Raw genomic sequence first — 16801 nt, 5'->3', positions numbered from 1 at the left:
GCAGTAATAGGGGCACATACAGCAGCGGCTCAGTATTGAGGTATCAGGTGCAGTAATAGGGACACATACGGCAGCAGCGGCTCAGCATTAGGGTATCAGGTGCAGTAACAGGGACACATACGGCAGCAGCGGCTCAGTATTGGGGTATCAGGTGCAGTAATAAAGACACATACGGCAGCAGCGGCTCAGTATTGGAGTATCAGGTGCAGTAATAGGGACACAAACGGCAGCAGCGGCTCAGTATTGGGGCATCAGGCGCAGTAATAGGGAGACATACGGCAGCAGAGGTTCAGTATTGGGGCATCAGGCGCAGTAATAGGGATAAAGACGGCAGCAGCGGCTCAGTATTGGGGTGTCAGGTGTAGTAATAGGGACACATACGGCAGCAGCGGCTCAGTATTGGGGTATCAGGTGCAGTAATAGGGACACATACGGCAGCAGCGGCTCAGCATTGGGGTGTCAGGTGTAGTAATAGGGACACATACAGCAGCAGCAGCTCAGTATTGGGGTATCAGGTGTAGTAATAGGGACACATACAGCAGCAGCAGCTCAGTATTGGGGTATCAGGTGCAGTAATAGGGACACATACGGCAGCAGCTCAGTATTGGGGTATCAGGTGCAGTAATAGGGACACATACGGCAGCAGCGGCTCAGCATTGGGGTGTCAGGTGTAGTAATAGGGACACATACAGCAGCAGCAGCTCAGTATTGGGGTATCAGGTGTAGTAATAGGGACACATACAGCAGCAGCAGCTCAGTATTGGGGTATCAGGTGCAGTAATAGGGACACATACGGCAGCAGCAGCTCAGTATTGGGGCATCAGGCGCAGTAATAGGGATAAATACGGCAGCAGCTGCTCAGTATTGGGGTATCAGGTGCAGTAATAGGGACACATACGGCAGCAGCGGCTCAGTATTGGAGTATCAGGTGCAGTAATAGGGATACATACGGCAGCAATGGCTCAATATTGGGGTATCAGGTGCAGTAATAGGGACACATACGGCAGCAGTGGTTCAGTATTGGGGTATCAGGTGCAATAATAGGGACAGATACTGCAGCAGCGGCTCAGCATTGGGGTGTCAGGTGTAGTAATAGGGACACATACGGCAGCAGCGGCTCAGCATTGGGGTATCAGGTGCAGTAATAGGGACTCATACGGCAGCAGCGGCTCAGTATTGGGGCATCAGGCACAGTAATAGGGATACATACGGCAGCAGCTCAGTATTGGGGTATCAGGTGCAGTAATAGGGACACATACGGCAGCAGCAGCTCAGTATTGGGGCATCAGGCGCAGTAATAGGGATAAAGACGGCAGCAGCGGCTCAGTATTGGGGTTTCAGGTGCAGTAATAGGGACACATACGGCAGCAGCGGTTCAGTATTGGAGTATCAGGTGCAGTAATAGGGACACATACGGCAGCAGCGGTTCAGTATTGGGGTATCAGGTGCAGTAATAGGGAGACATACGGCAGCAGCGATTCAGTACTGGGGTAACAGGTGCAGTAATAGGGATAAAGACGGCAGCAGCGGCTCAGTATTGGGGTTTCAGGTGCAGTAATAGGGGCACATACAGCAGCGGCTCAGTATTGAGGTATCAGGTGCAGTAATAGGGACACATACGGCAGCAGCGGCTCAGCATTAGGGTATCAGGTGCAGTAACAGGGACACATACGGCAGCAGCAGCTCAGTATTGGGGTATCAGGTGCAGTAATAAAGACACATACGGCAGCAGCGGCTCAGTATTGGAGTATCAGGTGCAGTAATAGGGACACAAACGGCAGCAGCGGCTCAGTATTGGGGCATCAGGCGCAGTAATAGGGAGACATACGGCAGCAGAGGTTCAGTATTGGGGCATCAGGCGCAGTAATAGGGATAAAGACGGCAGCAGCGGCTCAGTATTGGGGTGTCAGGTGTAGTAATAGGGACACATACGGCAGCAGCGGCTCAGTATTGGGGTATCAGGTGCAGTAATAGGGACTCATACGGCAGCAGCGGCTCAGTATTGGGGCATCAGGCACAGTAATAGGGACACATACGGCAGCAGCTCAGTATTGGGGTATCAGGTGCAGTAATAGGGACACATACGGCGGTAGCGGCTTAATACTGGGGTATCAGGTGCAGTAATAGGGACACACACGGCAGCAGTGGCTCAGTATTGGGGCATCAGGCGCAGTAATAGGGTCACATACGGCAGCAGCTCAGTATTGGGGTATCAGGTGCAGTAATAGGGACACATACGGCAGCAGCGGCTCAGCATTGGGGTGTCAGGTGTAGTAATAGGGACACATACAGCAGCAGCTCAGTATTGGGGTATCAGGTGCAGTAATAGGGACACATACGGCAGCAGCAGCTCAGTATTGGGGCATCAGGCGCAGTAATAGGGATAAATACGGCAGCAGCGGCTCAGTATTGGGGTATCAGGTGCAGTAATAGGGACACATACGGCAGCAGAGGCTCAGTATTGGAGTATCAGGTGCAGTAATAGGGATACATACGGCAGCAATGGCTCAATATTGGGGTATCAGGTGCAGTAATAGGGACACATACGGCAGCAGTGGTTCAGTATTGGGGTATCAGGTGCAATAATAGGGACAGATACGGCAGCAGCGGCTCAGCATTGGGGTGTCAGGTGTAGTAATAGGGACACATACGGCAGCAGCGGCTCAGCATTGGGGTATCAGGTGCAGTAATAGGGACTCATACGGCAGCAGCGGCTCAGTATTGGGGCATCAGGCACAGTAATAGGGACACATACGGCAGCAGCTCAGTATTGGGGTATCAGGTGCAGTAATAGGGACACATACGGCAGCAGCAGCTCAGTATTGGGGCATCAGGCGCAGTAATAGGGATAAAGATGGCAGCAGCGGCTCAGTATTGGGGTTTCAGGTGCAGTAATAGGGACACATACGTCAGCAGCGGTTCAGTATTGGAGTATCAGGTGCAGTAATAGGGACACATACGGCAGCAGCGGTTCAGTATTGGGGTATCAGGTGCAGTAATAGGGAGACATACGGCAGCAGCGGCTCAGTATTGGGGCATCAGGCGCAGTAATAGGGGTATCAGGTGTAGTAATAAAGACACATACGGCAGCAGCAGCTCAGTATTGGGGCATCAGGTGCAGTAATAGGGATAAAGATGGCAGCAGCGGCTCAGTATTGGGGTTTCAGGTGCAGTAATAGGGGCACATACAGCAGCGGCTCAGTATTGAGGTATCAGGTGCAGTAATAGGGACACATACGGCAGCAGCGGCTCAGTATTGGGGTTTCAGGTGCAGTAATAGGGGCACATACGGCAGCACCGGCTCAGTATTGGGGTATCAGGTGCAGTAATAGGGACACATACAGCAGCGGCTCAGTATTGGGGTATCAGGTGCAGTAATAGGGACACATACGGCAGCAGCGGCTCAGCATTAGGGTATCAGGTACAGTAATAGGGACACATACGGCAGCAGCGGCTCAGTATTGGGGTATCAGGTGTAGTAATAAAGACACATATGGCAGCAGCGGCTCAGTATTGGGGTATCAGGTGCAGTAGTAAGGACACATATGGCAACAGCGGCTCAGTATTGGGGTATCAGGTGTAGTAATAAAGACACATATGGCAGCAGCGGCTCAGTATTGGGGTATCAGGTGCAGTAATAAGGACACATACGGCAACAGCGGCTCAGTATTGGGGTATCAGGTGTAGTAATAAAGACATACGGCAGCAGCGGCTCAGTATTGGGGTATCGGGTGCAGTAATAAGGACACATACGGCAGCAGCGGCTCAGTATTGGAGTATCAGGTGCAGTAATAGGGACACATATGGCAGCAGCGGCTCAGTATTGGGGCATCAGGCGCAGTAATAGGGAGACATACGGCAGCAGCGGTTCAGTATTGGGGCATCAGGCGCAGTAATAGGGAGACATACGGCAGCAGAGGTTCAGTATTGGGGTATCATGTGTAGTAGTAAAGACATACGGCAGCAGCGGCTCAGCATTGGGGTATCAGGTGCAGTAATAGGGACACATACGGCGGCAGCGGCTCAGTATTGGGGTATCAGGTGTAGTAGTAAAGGCATACGGCAGCAGCGGCTCAGCATTGGGGTATCAGGTGCAGTAATAGGGACACATACGGCAGCAGCGGCTCAGCAATGGGGTATCAGGTGCAGTAATAGGGACACATACGGCAGCAGCGGCTCAGTATTGTGGTATCAGGTGTAGTAATAAAGACACATACGGCAGCAGCGGCTCAGTATTGGGGTATCAGGTGTAGTAATAAAGACATACGGCAGCAGCGGCTCAGTATTGTGGTATCAGGTGTAGTAATAAAGACACATACGGCAGCAGCGGCTCAGTATTGGGGTATCAGGTGCAGTAGTAAAGACATACGGCAGCAGCGGCTCAGCATTGGGGTATCAGGTGCAGTAATAGGGACACATACGGCAGCAGCGGCTCAGTATTGGAGTATCAGGTGCAGTAATAGGGACACATACGGCAGCAGCGGCTCAGTATTGGGGCATCAGGCGCAGTGTTCAGTATTGGGGTATCAGGTGTAGTAGTAAAGACATACGGAAGCAGAGGTTCAGTATTGGGGTATCATGTGCAGTAATAGGGACACATACGGCAGCAGCGGCTCAGTATTGGGGTATCAGGTGTAGTAGTAAAGACATACGGCAGCAGCGGCTCAGCATTGGGGTATCAGGTGCAGTAATAGGGACACATACGGCAGCAGCGGCTCAGCATTGGGGTATCAGGTGCAGTAATAGGGACACATACGGCAGCAGCGACTCAGTATTGGGGTATCAGGTGTAGTAGTAAAAACATACGGCAGCAGCGGCTCAGCATTGGGGTATCAGGTGCAGTAATAGGGACACATACGGCAGCAGCGGCTCAGCATTGGGGTATCAGGTGCAGTAATAGGGACACATACGGCAGCAGCGGCTCAGTATTGGGGTATCAGGTGTAGTAATAAAGACACATACGGCAGCAGCGGCTCAGTATTGGGGTATCAGGTGCAGTAATAAGGACACATACGGCAGCAGCGGCTCAGTATTGGGGTATCAGGTGCAGTAATAGGGACACATACGGCAGCAGCGGCTCAGTATTGGGGTATCAGGTGCAGTAATAAGGACACATACGGCAGCAGCGGCTCAGCATTGGGGTATCAGGTGCAGTAATAGGGACACATACGGCAGCAGCGGCTCAGTATTGGGGTATCAGCAGGATGAGCAGTTTGTGCTGGTTGAGAATAGTCCAATTGGTGACAGTGCTGAAACCGTGAGAAGTGAAACGTGTCGTTGTTGTAATCTCTGTAGCCGAGTCCTGGCTGGAGAAGTCATGTCGGTCTGGGCCAGATGGAAAAGACGTGAAAAGTGAATGATTCCATCAGAAAAAACGTCAGCGGTAAGTCACTATCTGTAACTCTGCTGTAATCTATTATATGTTCTGTAGGACTGGTATTATTTACCACTGACCATATGGCGGTAATATCAATATTGCTCATTTTATATATAGATTATTTTTGGCAGCAGTGTGGTCATCTGCTGAGGTTCTCTGGTTAGGGGCCCACTCAGAAGTTTCGCCCCCACCCTGAACCAAAACCCTAGCTACGCCTCTGCCTCCATTGAAGAGATGATAAACCCCAGGGCAAATCCGCAGGCTAATCTGCTGATAAACTGCGCAAAATCCGCGGGGATCAATCCGCAGCGTGTGCACACAGCCTTAGGCTGTGTGCACACGCTGCGGATTTTGCTGCGGTTCCGCAGCGGTTTTGGCCGCTGCGGACCCGCAGCAGTTTTTGCTGCGGTGTACAGTACCATGATTCCCTATGGGAATCAAAAACCGCAGTGCAGACGGTGCGGAATTTTCCGCGCGGATTATCTGCGGTTTTCAATCCGCAGAAAGAATTGACATGTCAATTCTTTCTGCGGATTCCCCTGCGGTTTGCCATCTCCTCCATTGAGGAGATGAAAAACCGCAGGGCAAAACCGCAGAGCAATCCACAGGTAAAACCGCAGGTCTTTTGACCTGCGGATTTTACAGAATCCGCGCGGATGAATCCGCAGCGTGTGCACACAGCCTTACACTGACATTAGTCAGTCATAGACTTCCATGATAAAAAACAAAGCACAGCCCCTGCCCAATAGAAGAGTGTAGGAAAGTAACACACACCAGTCAGGAGGAAGCCCACGTGTATGTGTTGTCTCGCTGATAACCCAGCACTGTGCCACAATGGATGTTTCCCCGGTCTCAGCACACGGTGTGTCCCCCATACCGCGCTGAGCGCTGCTGACGTGAGGCCGCTCTGTAGTTTCCGCAGCACCGCCCCCTCCTCCTGAAAAGTTCGGGCTTGCGGCCGCGGGCGGTGATCACGTGACGCAGGGCGATGTGATGCTCAGCTGTGAGGCAGTAGTGCAGAGTGATCGGCGCGGTCGGATCGGCAGCGGCTGCCTGGTGAGTGACCTCCTGTAGTGCACGGCGTCCGGCTGTGAGTGTGAGTGCAGCTCTATCTCTAGTGTAATGGTATGCACTGTATTCATCAGTTACAGCTGTACTCCATGTAGTCATGTGTCACTGGCTGGAAGGGAGCAATGTGGCAAATGCTGGCATCTCTGCAGCCCTCAGGTGATGCTGGCTCATGGAATGTGCAGTGTGGCAATGGGTACAATTACTGGGTGCCCTGCATGCTGGAATATCACATACTACATACATGCATATATACAGACATACAATACATGCACTACGTATACATATATACACACTACATACATATATATACATACTACATACATATATACAGACATACAATACATGCACTACGTATACATATATACACACTACATACATATATATACATACTACATACATATATACAGACATACAATACATGCACTACGTATACATATATACACACTACATACATATATATACATACTACATACATATATACAGACATACAATACATGCACTACGTATACATATATACACACTACATACATATATATACATACTACATACATATATACAGACATACAATACATGCACTACGTATACATATATACACACTACATACATATATATAGATGGCCCACAGTCTGGCCATCGAATCCAACAGACACAGGCAGAGCTACAAGCCCAGGGAGGAAAGACTGTGCCAACACTGTGACCAGGAGGCCCTGGAGGATGAGACCCACTTCCTGCTACACTGCTCCAAGTACTCAGCAGTGAGGGACACTCACTTCAGGAGACTCTCACATCTCTTCCCGGATTTCACCACCATGAAGGAGGAAGAGAAAACATACATCCTGCTGGGGGAAGAAGAGAGAGCAGTGGAGATAGCAGCGCAATATGTGAACGAATGCCATAGACTGCGAGAAAGAGAACTCTGATATGCCATGGACTTCTATGGCACCCACCCTGGATATGCCCCAATCCCCCATCCACCTTCACTATGCCATGGACTTCTATAGCCTCATCCTGGATCTGCCCCCATGCCCCCATCCACCTACCCTATGCCATGGACTTCTATAGCCCCATCCTGGATCTGCCCCATCCACCTTTCCTACAGCCCCTTCCCAACATCCCTACAGTCCCTATCCCCTTCTGTACACCTGCTTTGGCAAAACTAATGTATATTTAGTCCTGCCAATAAAGCTTCTTTGAATCTTTGAATCTTGAATCTTGAATCATATATATACATACTACATACATATATACAGACATACAATACATGCACTACGTATACATATATACACACTACATACATATATATACATACATATAATGCATACTCTACATATATATATATACATACACTACATACATATATATACACACTACATACATATACATATATACATACACCACATACATGTGCATATACTACAGATATATACATATATTACATACATACACTGCACATATATACATACTCTACATATACACACTACATACATATACATATAATGCATACTGTACATATATATACATATACTACAGATATATACATATATTACATACACTGCACATATATACATACTCTACATATATATACACACTACATACATATACATAGAATACATACACTACATACATGTGCATATACTACAGATATATACATATATTACATACATACACTGCACATATATACATACTCTACATATACACACTACATACATATACATATAATGCATACTCTACATATAGATACATATACTACAGATATATACATATATTACATACATACACTGCACATATATACATACTCTACATATATATACACACTATATACATATATACATACTCTACATATATATACACACTACATACATATACATAGAATACATACACTACATACATGTGCATATACTACAGATATATACATATATTACATACATACACTGCACATATATACATACTCTACATATATATACACACTACATACATATACATATAATGCATACTCTACATATATATACATATACTACAGATATATACATATATTACATACATACACTGCACATATATACATACTCTACATATATATACACACTACATACATATACATAGAATACATACTCTACATATATATACGTATACTACAGATATATACATATATTACATACATACACTGCACATATATACATACTCTACATATATATACACACTACATACATATACATATAATGCATACTGTACATATATACATATACTACAGATATATACATATATTACATACATACACTGCACATATATACATACTCTACATAGGATTTTGCTCTCACTGTTTTTTTTATTTTCCGTAAAGAGATTTACTAGTAGAGAAATAGAAAGTGAAAGCATTGTTCTCTGTACACAAAGCCCAGCAGCCCTCCCTCCCTCCTCCCTGTAGGTGATGGGGCCTGGGTGGGAGCTGACTTCATTCTCAGGCCTAATTACAGAGGGGCATTATATATGTAAATATCCACTCCTAACTCCCCTGCCTTATTATTTATACTATGGCCTTATTACTGTTGGCATAGGAAAAAGAGATCCCAAACTCAAATGTATTTAAACCCTAAATCTCTAATGTGATGATCTAATTATTTTCTAATATACTTTAGTTAACAGATCCCTATTTTCCCCTCATTAAGTGATCTAACTGCATTTTTTTCTACTTCCTGCTTGATGACGGTTCGTGGGAGAATACCAGTGCATGTTGGGATACTGAAACGAGTCGTCATCCGGGACAGATCTCTGCTTCCATGTCTGATTGTCACAGCTGTTTAACCCCTTCACTCCCAAGGGTGGTTTGCACGTTAACTCCCGGGCCAATTTTTACAATTCTGACCACTGTCCCTTTATGAGGTAATAACTCTGGAACGCTTCAACGGATCTAGGCGATTCTGAGATTATTTTCTCGTGACGTATTTTACTTCACTTTACTGGTAAAATTTCTACACTATAACTTGCGTTTATTTATGAAAAAATTGGAAATATGGCGAAAATTTAGCAATTTTCAAACTTTGAATTTTTATGCCCTTAAACCAGAGAGTTATGTGACACAAAATAGTTAATAAGTAACATTACCCACATGTTTACTTTACATCAGCACAATTTTGGAAACAAATTTTTTTTTTTTGTTAGGAAGTTATAAGGGTTAAAAGTTGACCAGCAAGTTCTCATTTTTACAACACCATTTTATTTTTAGGGACCACAATACATTTGAAGCCACTTTGAGGGGTTTATATGATAGAAAATACCCAAAAGTGACACCATTCTAAAAGCTGCACCCCTCAAGGTGCTCAAAACCAGATTCAAGAAGTTTATTAACCCTTCAGGTGCTTCACAGGAATTTTTTGAATGCTTGATAAACAATGAACATTTAACTTTTTTTCACAAAAAAAATTACTTCAGGTTCAATTTTTTTATTTTACCAAGGGTAACAGGAGAAATTAGACTGGAAAAGTTATTGTGCAATTTGTCCTGAGTATGCCGATACCTGATATGTGGGGGGAACCACCGTTTGGGCGCATGGCAGAGCTCGGAAGGGAAGCAACACCGTTCACTGCAAAATTGGCTGGAATTCAGATCGGATGCCAAGTTTGGAGAGCCCCTGATGTACCTAAACAGTGGCAACCCCCCCACAAGTGACCCCATTTTGGAAACTAGACCCCCCAAGGAATGTATCTAGATATGTGGTGAGCACTTTGAACCCCTAAGGGCTTAACAGAAGTTTATAACGTACAGCCATACAATTAAAAAATAATATTTTTTTCAAAAAAAATGATCTTTTTACCCCCAATTATTATTTTCCCAAGAGTAACAGGACCCCAAAAGTTATTGTGCAATTTGTCCTGAGTACGCTGATACCCCACATGTGGGGGTAAACCACTATTTGGAGGCATGGCAGCGCTCGGAAGGGAAGCAGCGCCATTTGACTTTTTTGGCTGGAATTGAGATCGGACGCCATGTCGCGTTTGGAAAGCCCCTGATGTGCCAAAACAGTGGAAACCCCCCAATTCTAACTCCAACCCTAACCCCAACACACCCCTAGCCCTAACCCTAGCCCTAATGGGAAAATGGAAATAAATACATTTTTTTTATTTATTTTATTATTTTTCCCTATCTAAGGGGGTGATAACGGGGGGTTTGATTTACTATTTATGGCGGTTTTTATGTTTGGCAGCTGTCACATGCTAAAAGACGCTTTTTATTGTAAAAATAGTTTTTGCATCACCACATTTTGAGAGCTATAATTTTTCCATATTTTGACCCACCGAGTCTTGTGAGGTCTTATTTTTTGCGGGACGAGTTGACGTTTTTATTGGTATCATTTTCGGGCACGTGACATTATTTGATCGCTTTTTATTCCGATTTTTGGGACGCAGAATGAACAAAAACCAGCGTTTCATGAATTTCTTTTGGGGGGTGCGTTTACACCATTCCGCGTGAGGTAAAATTGATAAAGCGCTTTTATTCTTCGGGTCAGTACGGTTACAGCGATACCTCATTTATGTTTCTTTTTATGTTTTGGCGCTTTTATGCAATGAAAACAATTTTATATAAAAATAATTATTTTTGAATCGCTTTATTCTGCAAGCTATAACTTTTTTATTTTTTCGCAGATGACGCTGTGTGGTGGCTCGTTTTTTGCGGGACAAGATGACGTTTTCAGCGGTACCATGCTTATTTATATCCGTCTTTTTGATCGCGCGTTATTGCACTTTTTGTTTGGCGGTATGATGATAAAGCTTTATTTTTTTGCTTCGTTTTTTATTTTTATTTTTTAAGGGGTACAATAAAGGGGCTAACTAGTGGGACAGTTTTATAGGGCAGGTCGTTACGGACACGGCAATACCAAATATGTGTACTTTTATTGTTTTTTTTTTTTTATTATTTTCAAAAAAAGGAATTTATTAGGGAAAATATATATATTTTTTTTTTTTTTTTTTAATTATTTTTACACTTTTTTTTTTTTAACTTTATTACAATGTCCCAGGAGGGACATAACTGTCATGTGATGTGACAGATCGCTGTAATAGATCAGCGATCTGTCACAGGCAGTGCTGCAGGCTTCCTCATGCCGGCGCTTTGCAGGCATGAGGAAACTGCCTCCCTGCAGGCCCCCGAAGGTTCCCGCCGCCATTTTAGATTCGGGGACCTGCAGGGAAGGAGACCCCCGCAGCAGCGCTGCACATCACGCTGCTGTGGGGGTCTCAGGGAAGCACGGAGGGAGCCCCCTCCCTCCCGATGCTTCCCTAAACCCTCGGTACACTGCGATCGTGTTTGATTGCAGTGTGCCAAGGGTTAATGTGTCAGGGGTGGTCCGTGACCGCCCCTGACACATAGTGCTGGGTGTCAGCTGTGATAATCAGCTGACACCCGACCGCAATCAGCTGCGCTCCCTCAGTGAGTGCAGCTGATCGCGCTAGACGTACTACTCCGTCATTGGGACTTAGGTCCCAGATCACATGGACGGAATAGTACGTCTAATGTAGGAAAGGGGTTAAAAAATAATCAATTACCTTTTCAGACTATCCCCCGGGGTGCCATATCCCCCAGGGTGCCATATCCCCCAGGGTGCCATATTGTCCCAGACCCGCCTAATCAGTGTGACTAGTTTATGAGAGGAACACTTATGAGTTCAAAACTGAAACTATTTCAGGATCAGAAAGGGCGGTGTACAACTGTGAACCTGGTGTTCTTGGAATATCTGACTTCCCGCCTAGGGGCCTACACAAGGCATAATATTGGTGTTTCCTAGGATGCTCTTCATGGCCTATGATGAAAGAAGCTCCTACCCAGTGTGATCATTAGAGTTTGGCTTTCTGGTTTATTTTCCTGAAAACTAGTACCGTATTTGCTAAGGCTGGTTTTATACTTGCCGTGTTTTTGCATTTCTATGGGGCCGCAAAAACGGGCCGCAATAATTAGTAGGAAGGCCGTATATGCGGATGTGAAAAAATATCGAGCTTGCTCGATGTTTTTCACGGCTTGCGGACACGGCCGCAATGCATTTCAATGGTAGCGCAAAAACAACGTTAGCTTGTTTTTGCGGTACACCGTATATGCGGATCGCCGTTTTTTTTCCCTGCTATTTGTTATAACAGGGAAAAGCAGAGATCCGAGAAGGTTTTTTGCAGACAAACGTGGAAATTACAGCCATACGATCCGCAAAAACGGACCGCAAAAAACATGGCAAGTGTAAAACCAGCCTAATTGATATATGAATATCCAACACCTGTGCTTCTGACCATGACAACACCAGCTTTCTGAGGTTTGGCATTATCACAGCCTTGGTCTTATTTGTTATCTATAGTAGGGGAAATAAGTATTAGATCCCTTGCTAATTTTGTAAGTTTACCCACTGACAAAGACATGAACAGTCTATAATTTTAAGGGTAGGTTAATTTTAACATCGAGAGCTAGAATATCAAAAATAAAATCCAGAAAATCACATTGTATAAAGTGTATAACTTTATTTGCATTTTGCAGTGAGAAGTAAGTACTTGTGTATAAGCCAAGTTTTTCAGCCCATTTTTTTTGTGCTGAAAACGAGCCCCCACGGCTTATACACAAGTCATTGTCCAGAAAGCCAGCGGAGAAGGGGAAACGGTGGAGCAGTGGCAGAAGCCGGCGGCTGTGGCTAAAGCCTGTGCCGCTGGTAAATAGCACGCACAGTGACAGCTGCAGACGCCGACGTCCAGAAGACATACTCTCCCTCCTATGTGCTGTCGCTGCATCTCCGTTGTTCCCGGCGCCAGCAGCAATTTCTGTACTGAGCGATCACGTGGCCCCACTCATTAAGGTAATGAATATGCACTGCTCTCCGCTCCCATAGGCATGGAGCGCATATTCATTAACATAGAGAGCGGTGCCACGTGATAGCTCAGCAGGAAGAGCTGCTGGAAGCCGGCACCAGCGAGATGCATTAAGAAGGGCACGCTGGAGGAGGGAGAGTAGGATTTTCTTTTTTGAGACCGGGGGAGCCATGCATACAACTACAGGACCGGGGAAGCCCATGTTTACAATGATGGGACAAGGGGAGCCACGCATACCAGGACAGTCATCAGGGGAGCCATGCATGCAGGACAGCGACGAGGGGTAGCCACGCATAGCAGGACAGCGACGGGGGGAGCCACACATAGCAGGACAGGGATGAGGGGACAATGCATACCCGGCTTATACTCGAGTCAATAAGCTTACACAGTTTTCTGTGGCAAAATTAGGTGCCTCGTCTTCGGGTCGGCTTAAACTCGAGTGTATACGGTAGTTGATCCCTTACAAATCATTAAGAGTTCTGGCTCCTACAGACCAGTTAGATGCTCCTAATCAACTCATTACTTGCATTAAAAACAGCTGTCTTACATAGTCACCTGTAATTGAGTCCGTGGACTCCTGTCCACGGACTCAATTAATCAGTCAGACTCTAACCTCTACAACATGGGAAAGACCAAAGAGCTTTCTAAGGATGTCCGGGACAAGAACATAGATCTGCACAAAGCTGGAGTGGGCTACAAAACCATAACTAAGATGCTGGGTGAGAAGGAGACAACTGTTGGTGCAATAGTAAGAAAATAGAAGAATTACAAAATTACTGTCAATCAACATCAATCTGGGGCACCATGCAAAATCTCACCTCTTGGGGTATCCATGATCATGAGAAAGGTGAGAGATCAGCCTAGACCTACACGCGGGGAGACTTATTAAGGATCTCATGGCAGTTGGGACCACAGTTACCAAGAAAACCATTGGTAACACATTACATCGTAAAGGTTTAAAATCCTGCTGTGCCCGCAAAGTCCCCCTACCTAGAAGGCACATGTGCAGGCCCATCTGAAGTTTGCCAATGAACACGTGGATGATTCTGTGAGTGATTGGGAGAAGGTGCTGTGGTCAGATGAGACAAAAATTGAGGTCTTTGGCATTAACTCAACTCACCGTGTTTGGAGGAAGAGAAATGATGCTTGTGACCCAAAGAACACCGTCCCCACTATCAAGCATGGAGGTGGAAACGTGATGTTTTGGGGGTGTTTCTCTGCTAAGGGCACAGCACTACTTCACCCCATCAGTGGGAGAATGGATGGAGCCATGTACCGTAAAATCCTGAGTGATAACCTCCTTCCCTCCCCCAGGATATTAAAAATGGGTCGTGGCTGGGTCTTCTAGCAAGACAATGACCCAAAATATACAGCCAGGGCAACAAAGGAGTGGCTCAAAAAGAAGCGCATTAAGGTCATGGAATGGCCTAGCCAGTCTCCAGACCTTAATCCCATAGAAAACTTATGGAGGGAGTTGAAGCTTCAAGTTGCCAAGCAATCTTAATGATTTAGAGATGATCTGCAAAAAGGAGTGGACCAAAATTCCTCCTGACGTGTGCAAACCTCATCATCAACTACAAAAAACATCTGACTGCTGTGCTTGCTAGCAAGAGTTTTGCCACCAAGTATTAAGTCTTGTTTGCCAGAGGGATCAAATACTGCTTTCTCACTGCAAAATGCAAATAAATTTATATAATTTATACAATGTGTTTTTCTGGATTTTATTTTTGATATTCTATCTCGATGTTAAAATTAACTTACCCTTAAAATTATAGACTGTTCATGCCTTTGTCCGTGGGCAAAATTACAAAATCAGCAAGGGATCAAATAATTATTTCCCCCACTTTATGAAGTCGTTGCCCAAACATATAGGTTGTCACAGCTTTAGTGAAACATACATTTTGTAGTATGAAAGACTCACCATTCTTACAGAAGAGAACACTGCATGACAGTCTGTCTGTGTCCTTTCTTTATGTATACCTTTATGTTTTGCAGGTATTGCTGACATGTACTCTCCGGAATATGTATAATATGATGCCAGTATACATGTAGAAGGAAGGCACATACACGACTCATTCTTCCTGGAAGATGGCTGCTCATCGTGATCTCGTAGCTGCCCTGAGCAGTTTAGACTTTGATTTGGACTACTCATCATGGCACACCCGCCTGACGCTGATAGTGGGAGCATTCCTATTTTATGCAGGCATTTTTGCATTGATTCACCTTGCATCACTGGTGCTTTTTGCCACTTTTAGATCACTACCTGCCAAAGAGAAGGTGTTTTGGAATTCGATCGCTACACGGGCATCATTCGGACTCCTATGCTATGTGGCTGGGCTAAATGCACTATTCATCGATCCAGTTCTCGCTGCTGATAAGATCGCTGGTCAGCAGGGGTGGGCTGCTTTTATCATCTTGATAGCAACTGGGTTCTTTTTATATGAAAACGTTGCTCTTTTCATATATAATTTTAAGTTCTGGACATTTGATAGGTCAGTGGCTGCCCACCACATTAGCGCTTTTATTGGATGTTTTGGTACTGCGATTTGCAGTACAGCAGGACATTATTTGCCAGTAGCTGCATTACTATTAGAGATGGCTACTCCATTCACTTGTACTTCATGGATTCTAATAAAGGTAAGAATAAACTTTTGGTACGAAATGGGATTTGTACTTTCAGTAGAGTTTGCATAAATCAATAGTAGAGCCAAATTAAAAAAAAAAAAACGTAATATATTTTTAGGCAAACTTCCTTTCTCCACTTATGAACCACTGCTTCTCCTTCACCTGTACTCACCATTTATTCTTGAAAAAACAGCTCAAATCCATCTTCATCAAGTATAGATGGACTGCCAGCTCAATGAGGTATTAGGAACATTTACTACTATATTTTATGGAAGTACGATACAAAGATCATGTCACTACTCAGTGGCACATAGATCAAGAGTGAAACAATTTTGAATAAAAACTCAATTTTTATTAAAGAATAAACAAACATATATACCCGTTGCCTCAAACCACAAAATACATGAGCAGGGAGAACAGCAATAACAGAGGGATACATAATTTGCATTATCCCTATATACCATATTTTGTTCATAAAATATTTTTATGGAAACCAATTGCACAGACCTATTGTAGTATAACTTATTTCAGAAAAAGAGCTACTAATATCCTCCACAATACAGAAAGCAAAAATTGCTGGGTAAAATGCTCAATACAAAGAGGTCTTCATATATTAAAAAAAATATAACAACCATAAATAGGTGAACAAAAAATCATTGTGCAAAAATATATTACTATATAATAGTGCCATATAGTACTAATGCCACATGGAGAAGATAGGTTTTTACACCCAATTAATTTAAATAAAAAATGCCTATATCACAGATATTTCTCCTGTCCAGAAATTCATTAAGTAAATACAATAACACAGGTTTCATTGGTATAAAAAACCACCGGCTAAATTGCCATATCTTCCCATGTCCACATGAATAATTAATCCCAGTAAGCGATTGAA

The 16801-nt window shown here is 44.6% G+C and overlaps 1 protein-coding gene across 4 annotated transcripts in view; it reads left to right on the top strand.

The window, feature by feature from the left end:
• LOC141100608 (protein CLN8-like) overlaps positions 1–16801 on the top strand; it is a 115977-nt gene that overhangs the window by 58034 nt on the left and 41142 nt on the right. Inside the window, exons 1-3 of one of the 4 annotated variants that reach the window (XM_073589195.1) lie at positions 6175–6433; positions 11086–11137; positions 15277–15918. In XM_073589195.1, the coding sequence (XP_073445296.1) occupies positions 15370–15918 (549 nt within the window). In that variant the 5' untranslated portion in view covers positions 6175–6433; positions 11086–11137; positions 15277–15369. Of the gene's footprint in view, positions 1–6174; positions 6434–9150; positions 9326–11085; positions 11138–15276; positions 15919–16801 lie in introns of those variants that run through there. The other 3 variants (XM_073589194.1, XM_073589196.1, XM_073589197.1) reach the window with 3 other exon arrangements.

The sequence above is a fragment of the Dendrobates tinctorius genome, unplaced genomic scaffold (assembly GCF_039654945.1).
Source record: "Dendrobates tinctorius isolate UK_male_01 unplaced genomic scaffold, ASM3965494v1 ptg000107l, whole genome shotgun sequence".
Taxonomy (NCBI): domain Eukaryota; kingdom Metazoa; phylum Chordata; class Amphibia; order Anura; family Dendrobatidae; genus Dendrobates; species Dendrobates tinctorius.
Note: the sequence above shows the minus strand (reverse complement) of the source record. Positions and strands in the feature narration are given on the sequence as shown.